General features: G+C 47.4%; 1 protein-coding gene and 1 long non-coding RNA gene across 2 annotated transcripts in view; one reads left to right on the top strand and one right to left on the bottom strand.

The window, feature by feature from the left end:
• Positions 1–19,747, top strand: part of SLC16A10 (solute carrier family 16 member 10) — a 268,532-nt gene extending 248,785 nt beyond the window's left edge. Inside the window, exons 5-6 of the mRNA XM_029595256.1 lie at positions 14,198–14,426; positions 18,651–19,747. Coding sequence (XP_029451116.1) covers positions 14,198–14,426; positions 18,651–18,871 — 450 coding nt within the window. The 3' untranslated portion in view covers positions 18,872–19,747. The remainder of the gene's footprint in view (positions 1–14,197; positions 14,427–18,650) is intronic.
• LOC115087735 lies at positions 12,785–18,669 on the bottom strand. Its single transcript, XR_003855601.1, has 3 exons — positions 18,581–18,669; positions 13,781–13,915; positions 12,785–12,852 (listed from the first exon to the last, which is right to left on the bottom strand). It is a non-coding gene; the product is annotated as an uncharacterized LOC115087735 (long non-coding RNA).
• Positions 19,748–27,066: the final 7,319 nt, after the last annotated feature.

Genomic DNA, 27,066 nt, shown 5'->3' with positions numbered 1-27,066 from the left:
TGGGAGCCTGAGTGTGAGAGACCGGATGTTGGATTGAGAGCCTGTGTGTGAGAAGGAGTGGTAGGTTGCATGTGAGAGTGAGACTCTGTGTGAATGGGAGTGGGAGCCTACATGTGAGAGCATGTGAGGACCTGTATGTGTGTGTATGAGAGAGTATGTAAGAGTGAGAACCTGCATGTCTGGGAAGAATGGGAGCCTACATGTGAGAGACAGTATGTGAGAATGAGAACCTGTGTGTTTGAGGGAATGAGAGCATGTGTGTAAGAGCATGTGAGTGAGAGTCTGTGGGAGTGGGTTTCTGCATGTGAAAGAGTATGTAAGGGTAAGAGCCTGCATGTGAGAGAGTGCATATGAGAAATGGTAGCCTGTGTGTATGTGAGAACATGCAAGAGTGGCTTCCTGTGTGAAAAAGAGCTTGTATATGAGAGAATCTGTGAGTGTATGAAGGAGAAAGAAAAGAAGACAGGGAAAGAAACAGAATAAGAGACCCTGAAAAGGTATAAGAAAAAGAGATTTAAGGGGAAAAAAGAGACTGGGACCAACTGGTTAGAAAAAAGGTCAGACAACAAAGGTGAAAAAAAGAAGTATTTTGCCTTTCAGTGATTGGAATATTTATTTTATTTATTTATTTTGATTTTTTCTATACCGGCATTCGTGATAACATCACATCAAGGAATATGCATTTTCCATTGATAAGCAGGCTGAATTAGCTATGATCTTGGATGACACCCCTGGTGGCACCAAACCAGACCTCTCTCTCCTAACTTGTAGAGCATTTGCAGTATTTCCTGTGCAGTTGTTGCCTCTGAGATCCCTTGGTCCTTTATTGTCAGTGCTGGAGGACAGACTGATTTCTCTCTCTTTGTAAATTTTTTCTGTATACATTTTTTACTTGCCTGTGTTTTTGTAAGGATGTGAACCCTGGGCTGAGATGAGAGATGTCTCCGCCCACAGGGAGGAGCCCTGTGAGCCTCACTGTCAGCAGGCATAGTCTCAGTGGCGTGGAATACAGCTAGAAGTAGAAACTTTATTAATAAGCAAGGAAAAAGTAATGTCCACAGAACTGGAGATGTAATAGCACAGTCCAGAGCAATGGGGATACCCAGAGCGAGGCCACAGAAGAAAGGATCCGGTAATGACCCACGGAGCAGGGTACGCCGGGGATCCCCTCTGACGAGTGAAGGCAGCTCACGAACACAGATCAGGTAGTGGCCCGCAGAGCAGGGTATGCTGAGGGTGTCTGTATAGTAGATGTAGAAGAGCTTGGTAGAGATACCGGAACCCGGAAGTGGCTCCCATAGTTGGAGTGTCAATATTCTGTAGCGCAGGAATGCTGACTAACTTCTACTGAAGGACAGGCAGCAGTGGCTCGAGACTCGGGGTACACCACGGGAGCTCCTCAATACAGTTCGTATAGTAGAAGCCAGTAGAGGTACTCACAAGAGATGGTTCCTGGAGAGAGAGAGAACTGAAAAGCAGGTCTGGTAGCAGGCAGGCAGGCCCTCTGAGGAGCGGATAGCCGGGAACGCAGGGGAGCCCCTGAGGAGCGGGTACTCCGGAGTGTTGGATGCCAAGACCAAAGTCAGGAACAGGAAGTCCTCGAATGAGGTGGATTCAACACGACAGAACTCCTTGCTAACTCGTAGAAGGCAAGGGCCGATCAGGTTAAATACAATAGCGGGTTGACGTCATTGGGAGGGGACGCCCCCAAGGTTCCCGCCATGACGTGTACAAAGAAGGCCCTTGCGCGTGCGTGCCTAAGTAATTCTGGATGCAAGATGGCGGTCGGCAGCGCCCACGCTGTCCCGGGAACGCCAGAGAGGTCGGCGGGGATTAGCAGAGACCGCCATTCTTCCAAGACTTGACGATGCAGGGAAAAAAGGAGGTGAGCATGAGAGGTTGCAGCCGTCTGCGACCGACAGGCGAAACCCCCAGGGCCCCTCCCTGGGGGTTTCGGCTTTCTAGGATGTGACCTGTGGAAGTGTTGGATCAACTCGTTTTCGAGAATGTTACATGCAGGCTCCCAACTATTCTCCTCAGGGCCAAATCCTTCCCAGGAAATAAGATACTCCCACCGTCTGCCGTGTTTTCTTACATCAAGGATGTCTTCCACTTGATAAGTGATGTCTTCTTCGGCAGTGAGAGGCTGGGGTTCAGGTGTTTTCCTGGAGAATTCCGACAAGATGAGTGGCTTCAGAAGAGAGATGTGGAAGGCGTTATGTATTCTGAGTGCCGGTGGTAGCTTCAAACTGTACGTGACTGGACCCAGGCGGAGGAGAACTGAAAAGGGTCCTATGTACCTTGGCGCAAATCGAACCGATGGCAGTTTAAGTTGGATGAAGCGGGTACTAAGCCATACGTTGTCTCCTGGTTGTAACTGTGGAGCCGGCTCTGTGATGTGCATCATAGAACTTCTTGGCCTGTTGTCCAGCCTTCTGAAGAAGTCCTTTTGTGTGTTCCCACAACTGATGTAATTCTTGCGCCGATGTCTGGGCTGCAGGAGAAGCTACTGATAATGGTATAGGTAGCGGAGGTAGCAGCTGACATCCGTAAATAGTTGAAAAGGTGATGACCCAGTTGAAGCAGACTGATGAATTCAGTGCGAATTCATCCCAGGAGAGCAAGTCAGCCCAGTCGCTTTGTCTGGAATTAATATAAGCCCAGAGAAACTACTTTAGCGTGCGGTTCGTTCTCTCCGTCTGTGCATTGGCTTGCGGGTGGTAAGCTGATGTAAGAACCAATGAGATATCAAATTTCTTGCACAGGGATCCTCAAAACTTAGCCGTAAACTGGACCCCCCTATCTGAAAGGATGTGCTTAGGCATGCCATGTAGATGGAAGATGTGACGGATGAACAATTTAGCTAATTCCGGGGCAGATGGTAAGCTGGGTAGTGCCACAAAATTAGACATTTTAGAAAAGCGGTCAATGGTGACCCAGATGGTATTATTGCCATTGGACAGAGGCACATCGACGATAAAGTCCGTGGCAATACGTGTCCATGGTTCACTAGGAGCGGGTAGTGGCTGGAGGAGTCCCCAGGGATGACCAGCTGGAGGGTTTTGCCTTGTGCAGGTAGGACATGACTCCACGTAGGCTCGTACATCTTCTTTCATAGAAGGCCACCAACAGTATCTTTGTAAGGTGGTGAGTGTTCTGGATTGTCCAGGGTGGCCTGCAAGCAGAAAGTCATGGGCCCATCTGAGGATCTTCTTCCTGAGAGAGTGAGTCACCACTGTCTTTCCAGCTAGAACCGTGTGTGTGGCAGAGAGAAGTACCCCGGTTGGGTCAATGATATGTCGTAGTGTGTCCGGGACGTCCTCTGGAATGAAGGAACAGGAGAGAGCATCTGCCCGGGTATTCTTGTCCGCTGGATGATACTTAAATATGAAATCAAATCGATTAAAAAAGAGAGACCAGAGAGCTTGTCTATGGTTCAAGCGTTGCACATGATGTAGGTATTCAAAATTTTTGTGGTTAGTGTAAATCGTTATTTGGTGTTGTGCACCCTTGAGCCATGGGCACCATTCCTCGAATGCCAATTTGATGGCAAGAAGCTCCTTGTCTCTTATCCCATAATTCCGCTCAGCTGAAGAGAAACGCCGAGAGAAGAAGGAGCAGGGATGTAAAGTGTGGGTGACATTGTGTTGTCTAAGGACTTTGTCGGCGCCGACCGCAGCTGGCCTAAATTTTTCGACTCCCACGATGGTGATGGGTTTTCGTCGGTGCCCTTGCTGTCCAAGGACTATGTCAATCACAGACCCTCATTTAGTCTGTGTTTTATGCCTCGGGCCGTCGCACGATGTGGAGACGTGTACCGATTGTGCTCAAATGACCCCGAAGGGCTATAAAGCACGGTTGAAAAAGATGGCACTTTTATTCCATCGCCCATCTCCGCAGGTACCATCGACTCGATCCTCGCCGAAGCATTGATGTTGCTCCGAGGCCGAAGACACCCGATCGCTGTCCCAGTCCTCGGCGTCTACATCATCGATGCCGGAATCGGGAAGAGCGGACCATCGAGAGAAGCACCGGCATAAACATCGAAGGCCAGTGCCCTCCGCTATGTCGGTGGAGCCATCGATGGAACCACTGATGAAAAAGACCCAAGCCGAGGAGCGTCCAGTGCCCTCGAAGCCGGATGCACTGAGGCGTCCCGCGCCTTCGGTGGAAGGGGCTACTGAGACTCCACTGGGACTGATGGACCCTCCGGTACTGTCCATAGTGCCTCCCACTCCGGACCTGGGGCTCACCACCCCAGCGCTCCAAGAGAAATTGCACCGGATGGTGCAAGAGGCTGTGGTCCAGGCGATCCAAAGCCTTCCGCAACCACCGACGCCAGCACCGGTGCCTCTGCTGGAACCGGCACCGATGCCTCCGGTGCTGCTGCCTCTCCTGGATAAGCTGGATCTGCTCATCAGTGCCCTACCAGGGGCACGGAGAAAATCACCATTACCGATGATTCCATCGACGCCCATCTCGTTTTCATCGGGAGAGGAGGATACATCACCAGAGTCGGTTCTGGGGCCCTCGGGAGTACCACCATCGAGGGCATCGATGAAATCCCCAATGCCATACGTTCCCAGGCGTCCGGTGCCAATGCCGGATCTCGCGTTCTCAATGCCAAGATCAGGTCCCTCGATGCCAGCACCGATACCTGTCTAATCTCGACCTCCAGCTGGAGAAGTTCCAAGTTTTCTACTTGGACCACCGAGGGATGCAGGGGATCAGCCCTATGATCCCTGGACGGATGAATCCACGGATACCCAGGACTCAACAGAAGTTCCGTCAGAGCCATCTCCTCCAGACGAAAGGCGCAAGTCTCCGCCGGAAGACCTTTCCTTTATTAGTTTTATAAAGGAGATGGCGGTGACTATCCCCTTCCAACTGCAGACGGAGGAAGATTCCAGGCATAAAATGCTAGAAGTCCTGCAATTCCTGGATCCCCCTAAGGAAATCATGTCCGCCCAGTTCATGAGGTGCTGCAGGACCTGATGCAGCGCAACTGGGAGCATCCTGGGTCAGTTCCTCCTGTAAACCGTAAGACGGACACTATTTACCTGGTCCAGTCTTCTCCGGGATTTCAGAAGACACAGCTATCTCATCAGTCGGTGGTGGTGGAGTCCACCCAAAAGAAGGTTAAGCGTCCAAAACCCCATTCTTCAGCGCCACCTGGGAAGGAACAGAAATTCCTCGATGCTTTAGGCCACAGGATATTTCATGGGGCCATGCTTATCTCGCGCATTGCGTCATATCAATTATATATGACCCAGTACACCCGTAACCTAACCTGTTTAAACAGCTACAGGAGTTTGGAGAGTCCCTTCCAGACCAGCTTCAAGACCAGCTGAATTCCATCATAAAGAAGGGATTCGATGCGGGAAAACAAGAGGTCCGCTCGGCATACGATGTCTTCGACACGGCCTCCCGTTTATCTGCAGCTGGTATCAGCGCCCGTTGCTGGGCTTGGTTAAAATCCTCTGATTTCCTAGTTCCTCATCTCCAATAGTATCCCTTTTCATTATCTTCGTATATTTTAGTCACTATACTAGTGAGTGGGCTCATGGCGGGGAAGGGGAAGGGAGGAGGGAGGGGGGGAGGGGGGGGACTTGAGGGTTATACTTACCCGAATATATAATGTATACTTGTTTGGTTTGCAAAATGTTTATCATGATCATACTGTTGTTGCTTAATTTGCTTGTTATGACTGGGTGTTTTATACCTTTGAAATTTCAATAAACTTTAAATTGAAAAAAAAAAAAAATCCTCTGATTTCCGTCCTGAAGTGCAGGATCTTTTGGCTGACCTCCTCTGCACAGGGGATAACCTGTTCAGCGATAAAATCCAAGAGATGGTGGCCCAGCTGAAGGACCATAGTGAAACGCTTCGGCAGCTCTCGCCAGCCCAGGTGGATCTTTCCACTCCATCCAAACGCTCCTTCCGGCGCGACACTAAATGGATGACTTACAGGACCCGTAAATATTATCCACCGGCGTCGTGAGGTCACCCGTCCCAGCCTTTCCAGAAGTCCACAACGCGCCAGCCTCGAGCTCAGAAAGCTCAAGCTCCTTCCCAACCTGCTCCTACAACGGGATTTTGATTCCCGACTTCAGAGCAAAGACCATACTCCATTGCCCAATCTACCTGTGGGCGGCCGCTTATGCCACTTTTCCACCAAGTGGCTAACCATCACCACCGACCGCTGGGTACAAGCAGTTGTCGCTCAAGGCTACCATCTAAATGTCCTCTCCATTCCGTCGGATACGCCACCTCGGCTGGGGTGCACCTCTTCCGACCACTGTCTTCAACTGCAGCAAGAGATATCCTCCCTGCTGCAAGCAAATGCCATAGAACCGGTTCCTCTTGCCCAAAGAGGACACAAATTCTATTCCCGATACTTTTTAATCCCCAAAAAGATGGGAGGAATTCGCCCAATATTATACCTAAGGGCCTTAAACAAACATCTTTGGAAAGAGAAATTTCGAATGGTAACCTTGGGCTCTTTGCTTCCACTTCTTCAGCAGGGGGATTGGCTTTGCTCTCTAGACCTAAAAGACGAGTACCTGCACATCACAATTACCCCGTCTAACAGAAAATACCTCCACTTCCTTGTCGGAAACCAACATTTCCAATACAAGGTCCTCCCATTCGGCCTAGCGTCAGCCCCTTGGGTGTTCACGAAGTGCCTAGCAGTAGTAGCTGCATTCTTAAGAAGACCGGGCATTCATGTCTATCCTTACCTGGACGACTGGTTGCTGAGAGCTCAGTCATCGGAAGGAGTTCTTCACTCCCTCCACCTTACAGTGCAACTACTACTCTCATTGGGATTTCTAATCAATTATCAGAAATTGCACCTGACTCCGTCTCAGTTCCTCTCCTTTATCGGAGCGGATCTCAACACAATCCAAGCAAGAGCTTTTCTTCCCAGGGACCGAGCTCACACACTGGCATCGTTGGTGCAGAACATATGATCTCGTCAAACCACGACGGCTCGTCATCTACTAGTCTTGCTGGGGCATATGGCATCCTCGGTCCATGTAACACCAATGGCTCATCTAGCCATGTGAGTAACTCAATGGACATTAAAGTCCCAGTGGTCACAGGCACTTCATCCAATGTCCAACATTGTCCACATCACCAGGCGACTTTGCCTCTCACTGGTATCGTGGATCCTGGAGTCCCATCTACTTCAAGGTCTGCCCTTTCAAGCTCCTGAACCTCAAATAATCTTGACGACCGATGCTTCCAATCTAGGTTGGGGAGCACATGTCAACAACCTGCAGACTCAGGGAACCTGGTGAGCAGAGGAGTCGCAACATCAAATACATTTTCTGGAACCCCGAGCAATCAGATATGCTCTCTCTGCGTTTCAGGACTGTATGTCCAACAGAACAATCCTGATCCAGACGGACAACCAGGTAGCAATGTGGTACATCAACAAACAAGGAGGAACCGGATCCTTCCTCCTTTGTCAGGAAGCCGCATGGATTTGGGCCTTTGCTCTATCGCAGGCTATGCTTCTCAGAGCGACCTACCTAGCAGGTGTGGACAATGTTCTAGAGGACAATCTCAGTCGGGATTTTTAGCCCTACGAGTGGTCCCTCAACCCTGTAGTTGCAGTTTATTCCGGAAGTGGGGGTGTCCAACCATCGACCTATTCGCGTCTCTGCAGAATCGCAAAGTGGACAACTTCTGCTCTCTCCATCGCAGTCGCAACGTTCCACCTCGAGACGCGTTTGCCCTGTCCTGGAGGGAAGGTCTCCTTTATGCCTACTCACCACTTCCTCTCATCAGCAAGACTCTCGTGAAGCTTCGCATGGACAGGGGTCTAATGATTCTCATAGCCCCCTACTGGCCATGTCAGGCTTGGTTTCCAATCCTTCGGGATCTCTCACTGTGTCCACAGATTCCTCTAGGCTTGGACCCGTCTCTGATATCTCAGAGGAACGGCCATTTGCACCACCCCAACCTTCAGGCCCTGTCACTGACAGCTTGGATGTTGAAAGGTTGATCCTTCAGCCTCTCAATCTTTCAGACTCCATCTCAGGTCCTCGTAGCTTCACGAAAGCCTTCTATGAGAAAGTCTTATCATTCAAAATGGAAAAGATTCTCGTTGTGGTGCACTTCAAAGGGGTTAGATCCTTTTACCTGCCCCACGAATCAGTTTTTAGACTACCTCTGGCATGTCTCGGAGTCTGATTTACAAACCTCCTTTATCAGAGTGCATGTCAGTGCGGTGGCCGCCTTCCATAAGGGTACAGGAGATGTCTCTATCTCAACACAGCCCCTGGTGGTGCACTTTATGAAAGGATTGCTTCACCTGAAGCCTCCTCTCCTCTCCGTCTTGGGACCTTACTGTGGTTTTAGCTCAGCTCATGAAACCTCCATTTTAGCCTCTGCTTTCTTGCGAGTTGCGGCATATCACTTGGAAGGTCCTTTTCCTTCTGGCGTTAGCGTCTGCTCGCAGGATCAGTGAGCTGCAGGCGCTGGTTACATACCCTCCTTACATTAAATTTCTTCATGATCAGGTGGTCCTTTGCACTCATCCTAAATTTCTACCGAAAGTGATATCTGAGTTTCATTTAAATTAATCCATAGTGCTGCCTACTTTCTTTCCAAAGCTCCACTCACTTCCTGCTGAGCGGGCTCTGCATTCCTTGGACTGTAAACGTGCGCTTGCCTTTTATTTGGAACACACTGTAGGTCATAGGAAATCCACCCAGCTCCTTGTTTCCTTTGATAAGCTTAAACTGGGAACCCTGGTCGGAAAGCAGACCCTGTCCTCCTGGTTGGCGGACTGCATTTCCTTCTGCTATCAGTAAGCAGGCCTTCCGCTTCAGGACCGAGTTAAAGCCCACTCCATTAGGGCTATGGCAATGTTGGTTGCACACCTTCGTTCTGTACCTCTCATTGATACCTGCAAAGCTGCAACCTGGAGTTCTCTTCATCCCTTTGCAGCACACTATTGCATAGACAAGACTGGTACACAAGATTCTATCTTTGGCCAGTCTGTTCTACGCAATCTATTCTCAGCGTAATATCCAACTTCCTTCTACACCCGCTGGGATATTCAGGCTGCCCGTACACCAAAGAATCACCCCTGTTGTTGTGCCTCTTGCACGTCTTTGGGTTTTTTCGGTACATGCGCAGGCATTCTCAGCTTGTTATTCACCCACATGTGAGGACTATCATCCTGCTTGTCCTGTGAGAAAGCAGAGTTGCTTACCTGTAAAAGATGTTCTCACAGGACAGCAGGATGTTAGTCCTCACAAAACCTATCCGCCACACCACGGAGTTGGGTACACTTGCGATTTATTATGTTATTTTTCACAAGCTCTTTTTTGCTATACATAAGACTGAAGAGAGACCCCTGCTGGATGCAGGGTTATTGCCATGCTGGGCAGGCCCAGTAGGTGCCAGTCAAAGTTCTAGAAACTTTGACAAAAGTATTCCGTGATTGGCTCCATCAGATGATGTCACCCACATGTGAGGACTAACATCCTGCTGTCCTGTGAGAACACCTGTTACAGGTAAGCAACTCTGCTTTCCGAAACGTCGCCATGAGATCCATGCTGGGCGTGCCCCACATGTCGCATATGAGTTGAAAGGCTGCATCCGCTAACTCCCATTCCCCGGGATCTAGGTGATTTTGGCTGAGAAAGTCTGCCTGCACATTGTCCATGCCGGCAATGTGAGATGCTGCTATGCTGACTAAATGCTGTTCTGCCCAGCTGATCAATTGACGAGCTTCAACTGCCACTGGCTGACTTCTGGTTCCTCCTTGTCGATTGATGTATGATACTGTGGTTGCATTGTCCGAGAGAACTCTAACTGACCTCCCTTGGAGGAGAGGATGGAATGCTTGTAACGCTAACCACACCGCTCTTGTTTCCAGACGATTGATCGACCACTGTGATTCGTCGGGAGACCATAAACCCTATACCAACTTCCCCCGGCATACCGCTCCCCAACTGGAGAGGCTGGCATCCGTGGTAACCACTATCCATTTGGGTACCTCTAGGGGGACTCCCCAGGATAAATTGTCCGCTATCAACCGCCATTTTGCAAAATGGCGGCGCAAAATGGCGCCGGCCGTAGACAACACGATTCGACTGCAGGAGGTCGTTCCGGACCCCCGCTGGACTTTTGGCAAGTCTTGTGGGGGTCAGGAGGCCCCCCCAAGCTGGCCAAAAGTCCCTGGGGGTCCAGCGGGGGTCCGGGAGCAATCTCCTGCCGTGAATCGTTTTTCCTTACAGGAAAATGGCGCCGGCCTGGGGTCCGGGAGCGATCTGCTGCCACGAATCAAAACGATTCGCGGCAGCAGATCGCTCCTGGACCCCAGGGACTTTTGGCCAGCTTGGGGGGGGGCCTCCTGACCCCCACAAGACTTGCCAAAAGTCCAGCGGGGGTCCGGAACGACCTTCTGCAGTCGATCTCCTGCCGGCGCCATTTTCCGTACGGAAAAACGATTCGCGGCAGGAGATTGCTCCCGGATCCCCGCTGGACCCCCAGGGACTTTTGGCCAGCTTGGGGGGGCCTCCTGACCCCCACAAGACTTGCCAAAAGTCCAGCGGGGGTCCGGAACGACCTCCTGCAGTCGAATCGTGTTGTCTACGGCCGGCGCCATTTTGCAAAATGGCGGCGCAAAATGGCGCCGGCTGAAGACAACACGATTCGATTGCAGGAGGTCGTTCCGGACCCCCGCTGGACCCCCAGGTAATTTAAGGCATTTTGGGGGGTTCGGGAGGGTGGGGGATTTATTTTAAAGGGTCGGGGTGGGTTTTAGGGTGTTTTAGTGTGCCGGTTTTCCCGCCCTCCCCCTTCCCCTCCCCCTTCCCCCGATTTACGATTTTTTGACGATAAAGCGGGGGAATTGTTATTGTGTCGTGGCTCTAACGATTTTTGACGATTTAAAATATATCGGACGATATTTTAAATCGTCAAAAAACGATTCACATCCCTACTAAGCATACAGCCCAGACTGTAGGTTTCGCACCCCCACCATCTGCTGGAGACAAAGGAATACTGCCGGTTGTAGGTGGCACCATCCTATATATAGGCGGAGTTTTGTTTTGAAAACTGCTCTGTCTCCATCTGCTAGAGGGGGGACAAAACCCAGGAGTCTGGACTGATCCGGGTACATACAGGGAAAATCCATTTCTGGCTATGTCTCTGCTCCCATGTGGCCCCTTCCTTCCATGGCTATGCAATTCAGTGGAGATTTTGTATCAGGCCAGCAAGGTAAGCAGAGCACATGTAGCAGTATCCCTAAATTCAATTCAGGGTTATCACACTGTTTGCCGCTGTTTCTTATTCATGTGGAGCAGCATCTAATTTGGATACTGGAGGCAGCACACTTCCCTCCTTTGTGTGACTTCAGGCTCCTTCTGGTGGCAATCAGCTGCACTCTTCCCTGTCGATTCAGGATCCTCCTGGTGGCTATCAGCCCCACTTTTCCCCACCTCCTCTCTATGTGGATTTGGGGTCCTGGAGACTGTGATCTTCCTCTCCTCTCCTCTTGGCATGGGCAGCATGGATTCAGGCAGTGGAATCAGCCAGCAGCATATTAGTTAAGGGTAATAATCACTGGTGCGGCAGTTCCTACCCTTAACCAATAAGCCTTGATACTTTTGATGCAACAGCAACATTTCACTCCGCTTCAACGGCAGGGGGGAAAGGGAAGTTGGATTCAGACAACAACCAACAAGGTCCCCAACCATTACAATCTGAGGAACTGATAAGCATGGAGGTAACCTGCACAAAACAGCAATTACTACCCTTAACTGAAGGCAAGGGATTACTACCCTGTGGGAGACTGAGCAGAGTTTCCTCAGCTGGAGACAAAATCCACACTGATGCCAGCCTTTCTGGTGTAGGTAAACCTTTATTGGACACAATACTTCAAAAGTCTTCTTACCTTCAGTAGTAGCCACTTACATATACAGGGTTGTAGACTGCCTTGCTTCAGGTAAGTGTACTTTCACTCCCTTCTGTTTTGGAGAGACTGCTTTACAGGAGCTGCCTTCCCCCTGGAGGCAAAGGGGCCTCCTGAGCAGAGCTGGGCTTGCAATCTTAACCCAGCCCCAGTGGGTCCCGCCCATTGAACCTTCTCTGCCTATGGAATTAAAGTGGACCAGGCTTCTATCCTGATCCTGCACATGCTCACAAGGGACTCTGGGCGCTGCCTCACATACCTTAACCAATAAGCCTTGATACTTTTGATGCAACTACAGCATCACTGTCTGTTTTGGCAGGGGGAGAAGAGGAATTGGATTCAGACAACAACCAACACAGGCCCTGACTTTTAGGGTCTGGGGTACTGATACACAGATATAAGTGAAAAAGTACAGGACTGCTTCTAAGGCCAAGTCCATAAGCAAAACATTTCAGCAATGTCTGAGTTTTCAAGAAGGCTTATCGAATAACTGCACAGAGCAGCAGTTGCTACCCTTAACAGAAACATGGGGGTAATCTGCACAGTGCAGCAAATACTACCCTAAGAAGCTTGCTGGGCATACTGGATAGAGCATTTGTTCCTTTTCTGCCACCATTACTATGTTTCATATGTTAGTATCAGAGCTCCTCAGATATGAGGTCAGCCTGTTCTTTTTCTGAGCAGCTGCTCTTTGATTGCCTCTCTTCTGGCAGACCCCTAGAGGTCCATGGATCCCAAGTTGAGAACCACTGTTGTAGAGGTTACTGCAGACTTTAGTAAATTTCTTAAAGGGGCCTCAACATTTTTATTAACCTCAGTGTTCCAGAAATTCATAAGGGTTGCACTTACCTTAAAGCCATGTGATATGCATGTAATATACATTTCTGTAGGGGCAGCCCTGGGACAGTGGAGACAGTCTAGAAGTTTAATAAACAATTTTATTTATTTTCCACTTATCACATACATCAAAGCAGATTACATTCAGGTACTGTAGGTATATCCCTATCCCCATCCCCAGAGGGCTCACAATCTAACAGACCAATGCAATAATCTTGGTGCTGGTAAAATATGTGCTAGTTTTCAGTGCACATTTTTAATGCCAAGATTTTATTTTAACTTCTGATGCAGTCAGCTAATGTTATGCTAATACATCGGGAGTAAAAAAAAAACAAAAAACGTAAAAACTGTAAAATACACATTCAGCACAGGTTGAACACACACTTTAACAAGGGAAAGGGGTGGAGGCATCCTGACAGGTTATTTGGATAAGTGGCAGCAGCTTACCCGGATAAATTCTGATTTATCCATCAATCTGGCAATGGGAAGCATTTTATCTGGCTAAGTAGCAGCAAACTGCGCCAGTTATCTGTATAAGGACTGACTTATGTGGCTATCTGGCAGCTGCTTCCCACTGCCGACACTTACCCAGAGAGCTTTTTAAGCTATTTATAAGTTTTTTAAATCTTTTTTTCATAGCGCTGGAAACTTAACGCCTGGTTTACCCCTGGTTAAGTTTCCAGCATTAGAAAAGGTGCGCTTGCCAGATGCAGTCTCTCTTAATGCCCTCATTTGAATGGGATTTCCATGCGAGGGCACTAAGCAGTACTCCTGTTTGGAATCGTGCATTTTCTGCGCACAAAACTCCTTGCTGCATCAGCGATTGCACATTGAATTGTGTACAGCTGAATGCACCCTTCTGTATCAGCCTCTAAGTTTGTACTTGAGGAAATGGAGGTTGAAGTAATTTGCCCAAAGGCAGGAGGAGCAACAGCAGGATTTGAACCCTGGCTTCCCTGCTCCTTAGTCCACTAGGCTACTTCTCCTCTTTCTGGAGTGAGAGCTTACCGTACTGAAATTCCTGGAGAAGCCAGGTCTCTCGTGTACTGCTGGTACAGTACAGGTCCATGCACTGTGTCAGAGATGATTCAGAGCCCTCATTCCCAGGATATAACCTGCTGTGTAGTGTGCCACATGGGATTCCTGGAAGATGAATGTAAACATGTTCATTGCACGTTTTACATGGAATTTCATGGCTCATAATACGTCCTATAGAGTAAAACGAGAGAAGTTACAGAGAGCTGATATGCAGTGGGCTGGGCCACTCACTATACAGCCAATGAGTTTGTGAATTTATTGCTCAAAGGAGGGTAATATGAGTTCTATAAGTTCATCCCAAACATGTCTTTTATGTGTTGCACACTGCAGGAGTGGCAACATGTCATGTGATTGATGCTTAAAGTCAGAATCTCTCTTTGCCTCTAGGTCATCTCGTTCTTCTTTATTGGGTTGATGTCCATGATGATCCCGCTCTGCAAAACCTTCGGGGCCCTCATTGTCGTCTGCCTCTTCATGGGGCTCTTTGATGGCTGCTTCATTTGCATCATGGCTCCCATAGCATTTGAGCTGGTGGGTGCAAAGAACGTCTCCCAGGCAATAGGATTTCTGCTGGGGTTCATGTCTATCCCTATGATTGTTGGCCCACCCATTGCAGGTAAGAAGAGACATGATTATACTGCATTACACATCAAGGGTCCATGTATAGAACTATAAATATACATCACAGCATACCAAATGCTGCAAGTTTAACAAAAAAAGCACAGAATATATTCTAAGAGGTGTATATCTGGACTGGAGAGCTCAGAAGATGGGCACAGGGACTAGACAGGGATGCAGAGCCTGTCACCTCTAGGACTATAGGGCTCAGGGAGTGGGCTCAGAGTTAAAGAGCCTGCCACCTCTAGGACCACAAAACTCAAGAGATAGGTACAGGCATACAAAGCCTGTCACCTCTGGAATTGGAAGACTCAGGGATGGACACTGGGATACAGAGCTTGTCATCTCTAGGACTGGAAGGCTGGAAATGGGTGCAACGATGCAGAGCCTGTCATCTCTAGGACTGGAGAGCTCTGGGGAGGGGAAGGTCACAGAGATACAGAACTTGTCAGCTTGGGGATTGGAGGACTCAGGGCAGTAGCACAGGGATACAGAGTCTGTCATCTCTAGAAGTAACAGACTTGCGATAGCCAACATTGTTAAAGAAAATTTTAAAAAAGGGGCAATGATAGCGTGTTAAGACAAAAAGAGCCAGAGTAAGCCCATGGTGATAAGAGATATGCACTTTGAGCTTAGTCAAAAGGCTAAGGAGCAAGGAATAAAGGAAATTGAAACCGGTGTTACCTATCATATGGATGAGGTTTTTTGCACAGTACAGGTATAGTAGCTCTGTTTCTGGAGAAAACAGGTTTCTTTGTAAGTTGTGATACCTTTGTAAAGAACCAACAGAAAGGGTATGAAATTAGTTGTCTTGAGATATTTTGCTTTATAAACTTCAGAGGAAATGCTGTGTTAGTCTGGTATAGCAAAAATGACAGGAGTCGGGTGGCACCTTATAAACTAAACCAGCAATTCTCAACCGGTGTCTCGCTAAGCACTGGCAGGTGTGTCGCATGCTACCTACAGCCGGCAGGGCCAAAGACCAGAGCCGCTGGCTGCTGCCAGAGATCAGGCTGGCAGGGTCAAAGATCGGAGCTGCTGGCTGTCGCCGTAGACCAGGCCAGTGGGGCCAAAGATCGGAGCCGAAAATCGAAGCTGCTGGCCGCCACTGGAGATGTGGCCAGCAGGCCGAAGACTGGAGCTGATCAGCTGGGGGCTTGTGTGTATGTATTTGAGATCAGGAGGGTGCTTCTGTGTTTGTGGTGTGTATGTGAGACGAGGAGGGTGCTTGTGTGTATGTGAGAGAAGGAGGGTGCTTCTGTCTCTGTGTGAGAGAGATGGAGCATGTTTCTGGCTGGCTGTGGCTGTGAGAGAGAGAGAGTGAACATGTGTGTGATTGAAAGCCTGTGTGTAAGAGAGAGCATTGTGTATTGAGAGAGACTGGTCAGAGAGGTGACATGTGTGTATGTGTGAGAGACTGGTCAGGTATGTGTGAGAGACAGAAACTGGTCCCGAGGGTGTGACTGGTGTGTGTGTGTGTGTGTGTGAGAGACGCAGAGACTGGTTGTGGTCCCTAAGGAAGGGGACTGTGAGGACAGCTTCAGCAGCCTCTGCTGCTTCTGGTCTGGCCTGCAAGGGAAAGGAGTAGGAGAACTACTGGAGAGGATAAGTAAAGGTGGCTTTTTAAGTTCATTTTTCTTGATTGACTGCCATTTTAATTATTGGACATTATGTGATGTGACTGCTGTTTTGAAATATTTTATTGGTGTTTGGAGAATTTTTAATAATTTTTATGAGCCACTGCTATTACTAGCAACGGTAACATGGAATAGACTTAGTTTTTGGGTACTTGCCAGGTTCTTATGGCCTGGATTGGCCACTGTTGGAAACAGGATGCTGGGCTTGATGGACCCTTGGTCTGACCCAGTATGGCATGTTCTTATGTTCTTATGAGTTTTTAATTATTTTTGTTAGATGTTGTTCTGTTCATCAGCTGTTTTGAAACATGTATTCATATAGTTTTACAATTATTTCTGTGTGGGAATCTATAATAGCTTGTTTTTTTTCTGTTTTCCTAATGGGAGGTGTATTGGTGTTTAGGGTCTGGTTTAATATTTGTAGTGTTGCTTTTTTCTAGGCAGGATTGTTCCATTTGAGTGCATGCCGTAATGCAGGTGTAACTTTGTGTGGATTAGTTTGTGTGCATTCTTGCAGATCCTGGTACTGTGTTAAGTGCTATATCTTGGTTTCCATTTCTCCAGGTTTGCACTGCATGCAGAGGGGCATTTTTAGGTTTCCATTGCAGTTTCTGTCTCCATAGTTGTAATTTGTGGTCTTTCTGTACTTGGTGAAGGTCGACTTTTGTGTGTATGACCGAGGTGATGTATGTAACTAGCATTTGGACTAGTAAAATACCTCACCTTATTTGTTGTGTTTTCTCAATAGGTGGTGAACTGCTCTCTTTTTGTAAGTAGGGCTATTGTGCCTGGTAGTAGAGGGAATTTGTGTTGCTGTTACTGAGATAACACCAGAATATTTTTCTTGTATGATGAGTTGTACAGGGAATGTTCTATTTCTGCTTTATATCCATTGCTGAGGGATTGGGGTGGGGTTCCTGTGAATGCAAAGTGTACATTTACATTTAGTCTTGTGAGTGTCATGTGTGTCATGCATGTGAGAACCATCTATCTGGTGTGTCCTGACAGAAAAAAGGTTGAGAAGCAGTGGACTAAACAATTTACCGAAGCGTGAGCTGTCGGACAGAGTACATGCATCTGAATAAGTGGACGTTGTCCTCGAAAGCTCATGCTTCAGTCAATTGTTTAGTCTATAAGTTGCCACCCAACTCCTGTCACTTTTGCTTTAAGCATTCAGAACAACTCTGAATCTGGGGGAGTGCTGCAGTAACTTCTGGAAAGAAGCAAGGTTGAGGACAATGCATGCATGAGCATAGCCAGACCTGAATTTTTGAGGGTGGCTACAGTTTTATATGGGTGGGCACTGGGATTAGCCCCCATTCCTTCCCTTCTTATGTGGATCTTCATGGAAAATGGCTACTAAACCCTTGTAATTTCTGGAAATACTCTCTTTACTGTGTTCCTGGTCTGTCTCTGCTGTTTCTCACTCTCCCTTTATGGTTAAGGCAATTATTTTATACAAGTGTTAAATCTCTCAGGCTGCTGAAGAGCAATTCAGGAAGGTTCAGGCCTTCCTGAACCTTTAAGGGACTGAGAGGGGGGGGATAAGTAATTGCTTATCAAAAGTAAAAAAAAAAAAAAATATATTCTAATGGCATCAAACTTTTACATATCTAGCCCAAGGCAGTAGTGTTTCCCATTCAAGTTGGCCTCCTTAAAGGCACAGGGGATCATTAACTAACAATCAGGCCGATACAGAACAGTGCGCTCCGACGGAGCACACTGTTAACCTGTCATTGGACGCGCGTTTTCCCTTACCCCTTATTCAGTAAGGGGGCGGAAAACGCGCGTCCAACCCGTCGAACCTAATAGCTCCCTCAACAAGCAAATGCATGTTGATGGCCCTATTAGGTATGCCCACGCGATTCAGTAAGTAAAATGAGCAACCAAGCCGCACATTTTACTTTCAGAAATTAGCGCCTACCTTTTTTCTTCGGGCACCGGGAAAGTGCACAGAAAAGCAGTAAAAACTGCTTTTCTGTGCACCCTCCAACTTAATATCATGGCGATATTAAGTCGGAGGTCCCAAAGGGTAAAAAAAAGTAAAAAAAAAAAATAAAAATTTGAAGTCGGCCGGTGGCTGTCGGGTCAAAAACTGGACGCTCAATTTTGCCGGCGTCCGGTTTCCGAGCCCGTAGCTGTCAGCGGGCTCGAGAACCGACACCAGCAAAATTGTGCGTCGGCTGTTAAACCCGCTGACAGCCGCTACTCCGGGCCAAAAGGAGGTGCTAGGGACGCGCTAGTGTCCCTAGCGCCTCCTTTTGCCCGTTTCTACCGCCGGACCTAATTTAAATACTGCATCGTGCGCATAGGCGAGTGGCCTGTGCGCGCGCCGGGAGAGCGGGCGTTCGCCTGCTCTCCAGCGAACTTTACTGAATCGGCCTGAATGATAGCAATGCTTCCAGACCATCTAACTGCTGTACCTTTAAGGGACTGGCTCAGATGGGACATGACCCTGCTGCTAGGTGTGAGGCCTGATTCAAAAGTAAGGGGGGGCATAGTCCCCAAGGCCTACCTGTGGCTTTGCCTCTGTGTGGATGTACTTCATCTGCTGTGCTGCAGTCAGTGCTATCCTCTTTCCTCAGGTTTTCTGCGGGACTGGCTGGGCTCCTATGATGTTGCCTTCTACTTGGCAGGAATCCCCCCAATCATTGGAGGAGCCATGCTGTGCTTGATCCCCTGGGTGCATCAGCGGAAGCACTGTAAGAAGAAGACAGCCACAGAACAGGAGACAGAGGAGAAAATGCTAGATCATGTCAGCGCCACTGCTGATCCATACAAAAAACAATCTGAGTCTCAGATATAGCACGTCATGACATGGCGCAGGTTCTTCTGTTTATACTTATATGGATGGAGACTTGCTGTGAGCCTTTCTGCAAATTACGTGACTTGTGCCATAACCAGATGGGGGCTGGGCGAAGCCTTTCTCTACCAGCACATCCCTGGGCCTGTGATCCTGGGGATCCCACTGCTACGGGTGGTGTATGATATAGAAGTATAGCTCTTATGATACCCTGGGACTGGAGGGGACAAAATTCTACCATCCACAACTACAAAATAGACCATGTATCCCTTCTAGGGCCCAGAGAATGTAACAGTTCTGCGATCTGAGCAGTGCCAGCCAGCACGCCCTGCACCTCAGTGCAGATGTAAGATTATCTTTATAATTTCACATATCACCTTGTAGTATGATACGCAGCATTCCCACTAAATGACCTGTTTCTCTATCCTTCTTTCAACCTATTCAGCTTTCTGCCTTCTTTTCTGAATATTGCACCTGCCTCTGGAGCAATACAGCTTACAGTTGCCAGCTGCTCTCTTAAGTGGTCGTCCTTATGTAGAGTCTGCCATCCGCACACTTTTAGAAAAGAACTGGGACATTGCAGCATTTCTAAAGGAAAGTAAAGCAGCTCAGCTCAGTTTTCCTTCTTAAAGGAACACTTTAGAATACTGCTGGGAATCGTTTAACTTTTCAGCACTGGCAGCTTGTGTGTGTCTCTGAGCCAGGGCTCCTGCTTTTTCTTCATCTCGCCAGCAGCTGGTGAGGGACTGCATCACGGTAGAAATGCTGGGCAACGAATGTCCATCAGCTCTGCTAACGACAATCCTTCAAAGCTACCTCAGAAATGCTCATGTGATTGCAGTGAAAGTACAATAAATGAAAGCTTTATCTTTGCTTCCAGCACTTCTTATGTAACTGTTCTTGCTGTGCACCAAAGGCTGCATCAGATCTATGCAAAACATTATAGTTTGTGCTGGGTGCTCTTTATCCAAGAGGGAGAGGCAACATAGGGAGAAGAGAAATGACCGGTGCCTTTAAGACAAAAGTGTCAAAAACTTCCTGTTCCCCTAGCAGGAACCTGAACTCTGAGCAAGGAGAGTTTCCAAATAGCTATGCAGGTGCTTTTGGCGCATGCACTTGAAGCAGTTTTTCAAAGAAGCTCTCTGCGTTGTTGCTCTTTGAACGTTAGTGAGTGGAAAGAGCCCACCCTGAAGAGCATCTGTGAGAGTGATGGTGGGGAAGGGCAAATGTTGAAAACCGAATGTGTGTGTCATTTTCCTCTCACAGGAGCCCCTCATCGTCCCAGTCTGGAAGGGCGCCTTTCAGCCTTGCTCTTTACCTATGTAAATGACTCTGAAAATTGAATTAGGTTTAGAGCAGAGAGCTGTGAATACTGCAGGGTCCCAGATTCATATTCCACCCACCTCTACTACAGTGTCTTTGTAGGGACTAACACATTCCTCCAACCTGCGCTGGACATGGCTATGTCAGCGGATCTTTAAATGCACGAGTAGCAATATAGTTATGGAGTTGTGCTTCCTCTGACGTGGGTTAAAATCTGAAGGTGCTTGTACCACCACACACCAGAAAAATTACATCTCTAATGTATTACATCCTCTGACTCTTGCAAGAAAACACTTAAATGTTTGGTTCCTATCTAATAGTGTTTCTATGACTATGCCTCAAGAAGCCTGCAGTCTAAACTTTTGGTAGTAAGAGGTAAGCAAAGTGCGATAGGTCAGACAGTGAGCAAGGGAGAGGAGGGAGTCAGATCAGGCTCTGCAGGCTCCCAGCTCTTGAATTCTGATCCACTTGCCACATTGCTGGTTCAGGCCCATCTGTTTAACCTGAAATATAACAAGTGATGGTCAGTATGCAGTGAGATGTATTAAATAGACAATATGGTGACCTACTAGTAGACAAATATTTTCAATCATCTTCTCTACATATAAACCATTCTCCATCGACAAGCAGGGTGATCAGCAGCACAAATGGGTGACATTATCAGCATTATCAGAAGCTGTCACTCACTTGTGTGTCTGCTTACCCAACTGTCTATAGAGAACACCTGTTACAGGTAAGCAGCTTAGTTTTGTCCCAAAGGGAGCCAGATGATCTGTAAAGCTCATGCAGTGCATGGTCTTTGGATAATTCTTATGTTGCTCCAGTAAAAGCTCTCACTGCCTGTGCAGAAGCTAGCTTTCTCCAGAACCAATGTCTCTACCAGACCCACACTACACTACCCAGACTCACAAATCTGTTTCACTTTTTTGAAGGAGTTAATAAACATGTAGATAAAGGTGAACCGGTAGCTGAAGTGTATTTGGATTTTCAGAAGGTGTTTGACAAAGTTCCTCATGAGAGGCTTCTAGGAAAAGTAAAAAGTCATGGGATAGGTGGAGATGTCCTTTCGTGGATTACAAACTAATTAAAAGACAGGAAACAGAGAGTAGGTTTAAATGGTCAATTTTCACAGTGGAAAAAGGTAAACAGTGGAGTGCCTCAGGGATCTGTACTGGGACCCATGCTTTTTAATATATTTATAAATGATCTGGAAAGGAATATGACGAGTAAGGTAATCAAATTTGCAGATGATACAAAATTATTCAGAGTAGTTAAATCACAAGCAGATTGAGATAATTTGCAGGAAGACCTTGTGAGACTGGAAAATTGGACATCCAAATGGCAGATGAAATTTAATCTGGATAAGTACAAGGTTTTGCATTTAGGGAAATAACCCATGCTATAGTTACACGATGTTAGGTTCCATATTAGGAGCTACCACTCAGGAAAGAGATCTAGGCGTCATAGTGGATAATACATTGAAATTGTCAGCTCAGTGTGCTGCAGCAGTCAAAAAAGCAAACAATGTTAGGAATTATTAGGAAGGGAATGGTGAACAAAACAGAAAATGTCATAATGCCTCTGTATCGCTCCATGGTGAGAGCACACCTTGAATACTGTGTACAATTCTGGTCGCCACATCTCAAAACAGATATAGTTGCAATGGAGAAGGTACAGAAAAGGGCAACCAAAATGATAAAGTGGATGGAACAGCTCCCCTATGAGGAAAGACTAAAGAGGTTAGGACTGTTGGCTTGAAGAAGAGACGGCTGAGGGGGGATATGATAGAGGTATTTAAAATCATGAGAGGTCTAGAACGGGTAAAAGTGAATCAGTTATTTACTCTTTCGGATAGTAGAAGGACTAGGGGGCACTCCATGAAGTTAGCCTGTGGCACATTTATGACTAATCAGAGAAAGTTCTTTTTCACTCAACGCACAATTAAACTCTGGAATTTGGTGCCAGGGGATGTGGTTAGTGCAGTTAGTGTAGCTGGGTTTAAAAAAGGTTTGGATAAGTTCTTGGAGGAGAAGTCCATTACCTGCTATTAATTAAGTTTACTTATAGGCCAATACAGTAAAGTGCGGCCACGGTTACCCTGCTTCTAACCCGCTTTCTACTCACAATTTGGCCACGTTAGACCAACCCGCGATCCACTATCCCTTTTTTTTTTTTTTAATTTAAAGATTTTTATTGAAACAACAACATAAAGCAACCTACAGACCGGACCATATAATCAGGAGAACAACATGCTTAAGAAACAGCCCGGATATGAAAACAAAACCGTTATCTGCTGTAGGTTATACATCAAAGGTTTGCAACGAAGTTGTTCACATTGAATTTATATAATCCACCCCACCCCCCACCCCCCATGCTTCACAGTTACAATGTCAAAATTTGCACAAACATAGTATAAATGGTGTCACACCAGAGAGAATAGATATGCCTATAGGGTTACCCCCAAGAGGATTAAAGGAGCCAAAGGATTTCCGCCACACATTCACTATTTAAGTCGGAATACCCAGGGATACACTAGAAAGCCAAGTGTGATAGGGATGCCAAATTGATGTAAAGCGAGAGACTTTCTTATGTTTAAATGCTGTGATTTTGGATAATAAAAAGATTTTACGCACTCTGTGTTGAATGTCCTCTAACTTGGGAATACTAGTAGCCTTCCATAAGCGCGCTATCTCACAACGACTAGCAGTGGAGATATACTGAACTAACTGATTGGAGTCCTGCGACAGCCCTGGGGGTGCCTGACCCAGCAATGCCTGTGCCGGTGTGAGAGATGGCAGCCCTGGAAAAAGAATACTCAGCCATTGAAAGACCTGCCTCCAAACCACCTGAATTTGGGAACAGGTCCACCACATATGATAAAACGTGCCCTCCTCTATACAGCCTCGCCAACAAACATCTGGATAGAGAGGCATGAATTTGTGTATCTGTGAAGGACACTTGTACCAGCGGTATAACATCTTGTAAGAGTTCTCAATAAGAGAAGCAGCAATATGCCCCTTACCCATACTTTGAAAAATAGACTTCCATATCCAGGGCGACCAGCTTACCCGAAGGTCCTGCTCCCAAGCTTTCTGAAAGGTATAACTGGGGGGGTCTTGTACCAATAACAATACCAATAACAATACCAATGCCACTATCCCTTTTAATCCATCCTTACCGCCTCTTTAAATCAACTGGTAACCCTTTCCGCCCGCGGCATGTATATTAGATGTAAACGATCGGATTAGCTATTCCCTCCCATACAGTAGCGCACGCCCTGATTATCGCTTTTTAAACCTGCAGTTTTGCCGCGCGTTTAACCTGCTAACATACCGCCTACCCTTACCCCTGCGTTAGAGGCAGGGGTAAGGGTAGGCGGCAAACTTTCCCCCAGCCCCCGCTCACCTGCCCTGGCCTCGTCCATGGGTGCCGGTCTCCGGGGCAGCCCCAGTCCTCTCTCCCCTCCTCCCGAAGCAACTTTAACCAAAAGAAAACCTAAAATCCCCTCCTCCCAAAGCAAGGCGCAGGCGAAAAGCGACTTGACATGTAAAGTGAAACCAAAGTTAACTTACTTTTCTTGCAGCCCTCTCTGCCCTCCTCCGGAGATGCGCTCCGCGGCTCCCCTGCCTCCCGGGAGCAGCCGGCGGCAGCCGGCAAAGATGGATGCCCGGCAGCGAAAGCAGTGAAAGCGGCCCCGCCAGCAAAGATGGATGCCCGTACTGCACGGGCCCCCAAGCCAGCGAAAGCGTATGAACGTTCGCCGTGACGTCATGGCGTACGTGCATATGCTTTCGCTGGCTTGGGGGCCCGTGCACTACAGGCATCCATCTTCGCCGGCGGGGGCCGCTTTCGCCGCCGGGCATCCATCTTCGCCGGCGGGGGCCACTTTCGCCACCGGGCATCCATCTTTGCCGGCGGGGCTGCTTTCGCCGCCGGGCATCCACTTCCTGGTACCTGTCATTTCAAATGTCATTTGAAATGACATTTGAAATGATAGGTACCAGCACACCCAGGATACTGTATAGGCTCTGTATAGCGTCTATACAGTAAAATGGATTGCGCTTCATGGACGCGCGTTGGACGCGGCTTGCATTTGAATGCAATTTAAATACAGTATCGAGCGGTAGGTGATGCAGACTGTGCGTGCGGCAAATGCGGGTGCGCCCGGCACTAACGCACCTCTTTCTACCGCTCCTTACTGTATCGGCCTGTTAGAAAATAGCCACTGCTATTACTAGCAACAGTAACATGGAATAGACTTAGTTTTTGGGTACTTGCCAGGTTTTTCTGGCCTGGATTGGCCACTGTTGGAAACAGGATGCTGGGCTTGATGGACCCTTGGTCTGACCCAGTATGGCATGTTCTTATGCTCTTATTTCAGTTTTGGGCAAAATATAAAGCCCACCGAGCAGTTTGCAAGCACAGTTCTGAAATAACTCATGTAAAAATGTGTGCAAAAAGCACAGTGGGATTTTTGCTTGATTTTTATACATATAGTCCTACGAGGGCAAAAGACTTACAGCTTTTGTAGAAGTTTTCCATATTATAGAAAGGATTTCATCAGTAGAAAGCATAACTTTACTATCCATGTGCACATGATGTGGAGGTCAGCACTCTTGCAGTGATGAAATGCATTTGTAGAAGACATTGTAATTAATGTTGATGCTATGTAAATGCTGTGGTAATGAGGAAGGCCTATGGTGGGTACAAGCCTGCAAGCTCATTTGCAGAGCGGCAAGGCCCTGCGGAGTTTCCATTTGAAAGCCTAGGTGCTGCGCACAGGGCAGGCACTTTTATGACTGCATAAAATGCAATCACCATGCATACTTTCCCTCCCCCACCATACCCTGGCCACTTTGTAATGCAGATAAAAATATGCAAACTGGGAACAGCACACACGCTTTTATCCACATGGGGTACCCACATAAAACTTTTGAATATTGCCTCTTAATATAAAATGCAGTTCTTAAATACAGAAGGTGAGATAAGAGGGTGCAATTGAGGCACAGGAGTTGTAATTCCTAATCCCAGCTCTCCCACTGACTCTGTGTGACCTTGGGCAACTTACTTAGAAGGCGATATATCAATCTGTGAGTTCCTTTGGAGAAATGAGCTGGCCCCGTGGGAAGCTTTTCTTGCAATTTTGGTTCATTTACATAATATGCAAATGTCATGTATGTCAATATATTTAGCTCATGCCTTTTTAGTGGTGGCTCAAGACAAGTTATATTCAGTACTAGAGCTATTTCCCTGTACCCGGAGGACTTGCAAGTGTTTGTACCTGAGGCAATGGAGGGTGAAGTGATTTCCCAAGGTAACAAGAAACTGCAGCAGGATTTGAACCTGGCCTCCCTGGTTCTCAGCCTGCTCTTCCAACTACTAGGCTGCAACTCCACTTGCAGGAAATCATTAAACTCTTTCTGCCAATAAATTTAACTAAATTGCAGAAGATCACAGCTTTTGTGTGATTTTCCACGCATTATTTAACAACTAATGAATCCCTAATAAGATCATTTATAAGATTGTTGAACTCAGGTGATTTTTATAAATGTTGTGAATGGGATTTTTTGTTAGTGAGTGCAAAAGCACTAAATAGCATACAGTTCTTTTCACAAGTATGAAATTGTGCATGTTTATTGCATTTGTGAAAAATATATGCTGTTAGATATCTATTACATGTGTAATCCTACTCACAAATGGGTTCATAATCTCTTTATGCCTCAACTCTAATCACACAGTGTCACTGACACTGTGTGGTCCTGGGTGGTTCACTTTACATCCCTGTGCCTTGTTTCTCATCCCAATTTAGTTACTGACTCTTGTTTGACCCTGGGTGAGCCACTTCCTCTCTCTCTGTACCTCTTTCTAATCCCAGCTCTAATACTGATTCTTTTTTACCCTTTGCTTCACTTTTAATCCCAGCTCTGTCATAAACTCTTGTATAACCTTTCTCTCCCTATACCGTATTTCTAATTCTAGCTCTGGTGCTGACTGTATGTGTGAGACCTTGGGTAAGACACTTTTTTTCTTCCGGTGCCTCAGTTCTAATTCTATCTCTTGTCACAGATTCTGTCTGCGTGTGTGACCTGGGGCAAGTCACTTTATCTCCTTGTGCCTCAGTTTTACTCAACTATAGTTGACTAATAATAATAATCTTGTTCCTTCTCCTAGGACAAGCAGGATGGTAGTCCTCACAAATGGGTGACATCATCGGATGGAGCCCAGCACCGAAAACTTTTGCCAAAGTTTCTAGAACTTTGACTGGCACGCTAATCATGCACAGCATGCCACTATCCGGGTGTCCACGTGGGGTACCTCTTCAGTCTTTTTTTTTTCTGCGAAGAAGTTGCCTCATGATGGTGGTGGAGCTCCGCTCTTTAGAGTGTTTTTCTCCATTTTTTTCTTACCAGTTCTTTGGTTTTTCAACATCGGGTCCATCTTTCCGGTCGGTGCCCCTTCTATGGCGTGGTAAGTTATTTTTTACCTTCCTAGCGGTCGATTCCTGGCGTGTCACTCCTCGGTGGCTGCCGGCCATTGACTGCTCGCAGTCTATTTTTTATGGCATCGTCCAGTTTTCAACAGTGCCTCCAGTCCAAGAGTGTCAGCTGTGTGATTAGATGATCCCCAAGGGCCGTTGTACTCGGTTAGACAAGATGGACAAACGTTTTGGCCCCCAAAAATCCGTTCCATCCATGCCAGCATCAGGGACATCGACCCCTGGAGGCCGAGGGGAACTGATGGCTACCTTATCCCTATCTGCTCCTCCAGCAGGTTCATCCAGGGAGAGAGGCTCCAGTGATAAGCCCTCTCTGATATCTACTCTCTCAAAGATATCAGGATCTTCAGTTTCCTCGATGCCAGGAATCGTGGGAAAT

This window comes from Rhinatrema bivittatum, chromosome 3 (assembly GCF_901001135.1).
Source record: "Rhinatrema bivittatum chromosome 3, aRhiBiv1.1, whole genome shotgun sequence".
In the NCBI taxonomy this organism is placed as follows: domain Eukaryota; kingdom Metazoa; phylum Chordata; class Amphibia; order Gymnophiona; family Rhinatrematidae; genus Rhinatrema; species Rhinatrema bivittatum.
This window is presented reverse-complemented; position numbering and strand designations above follow the sequence as displayed.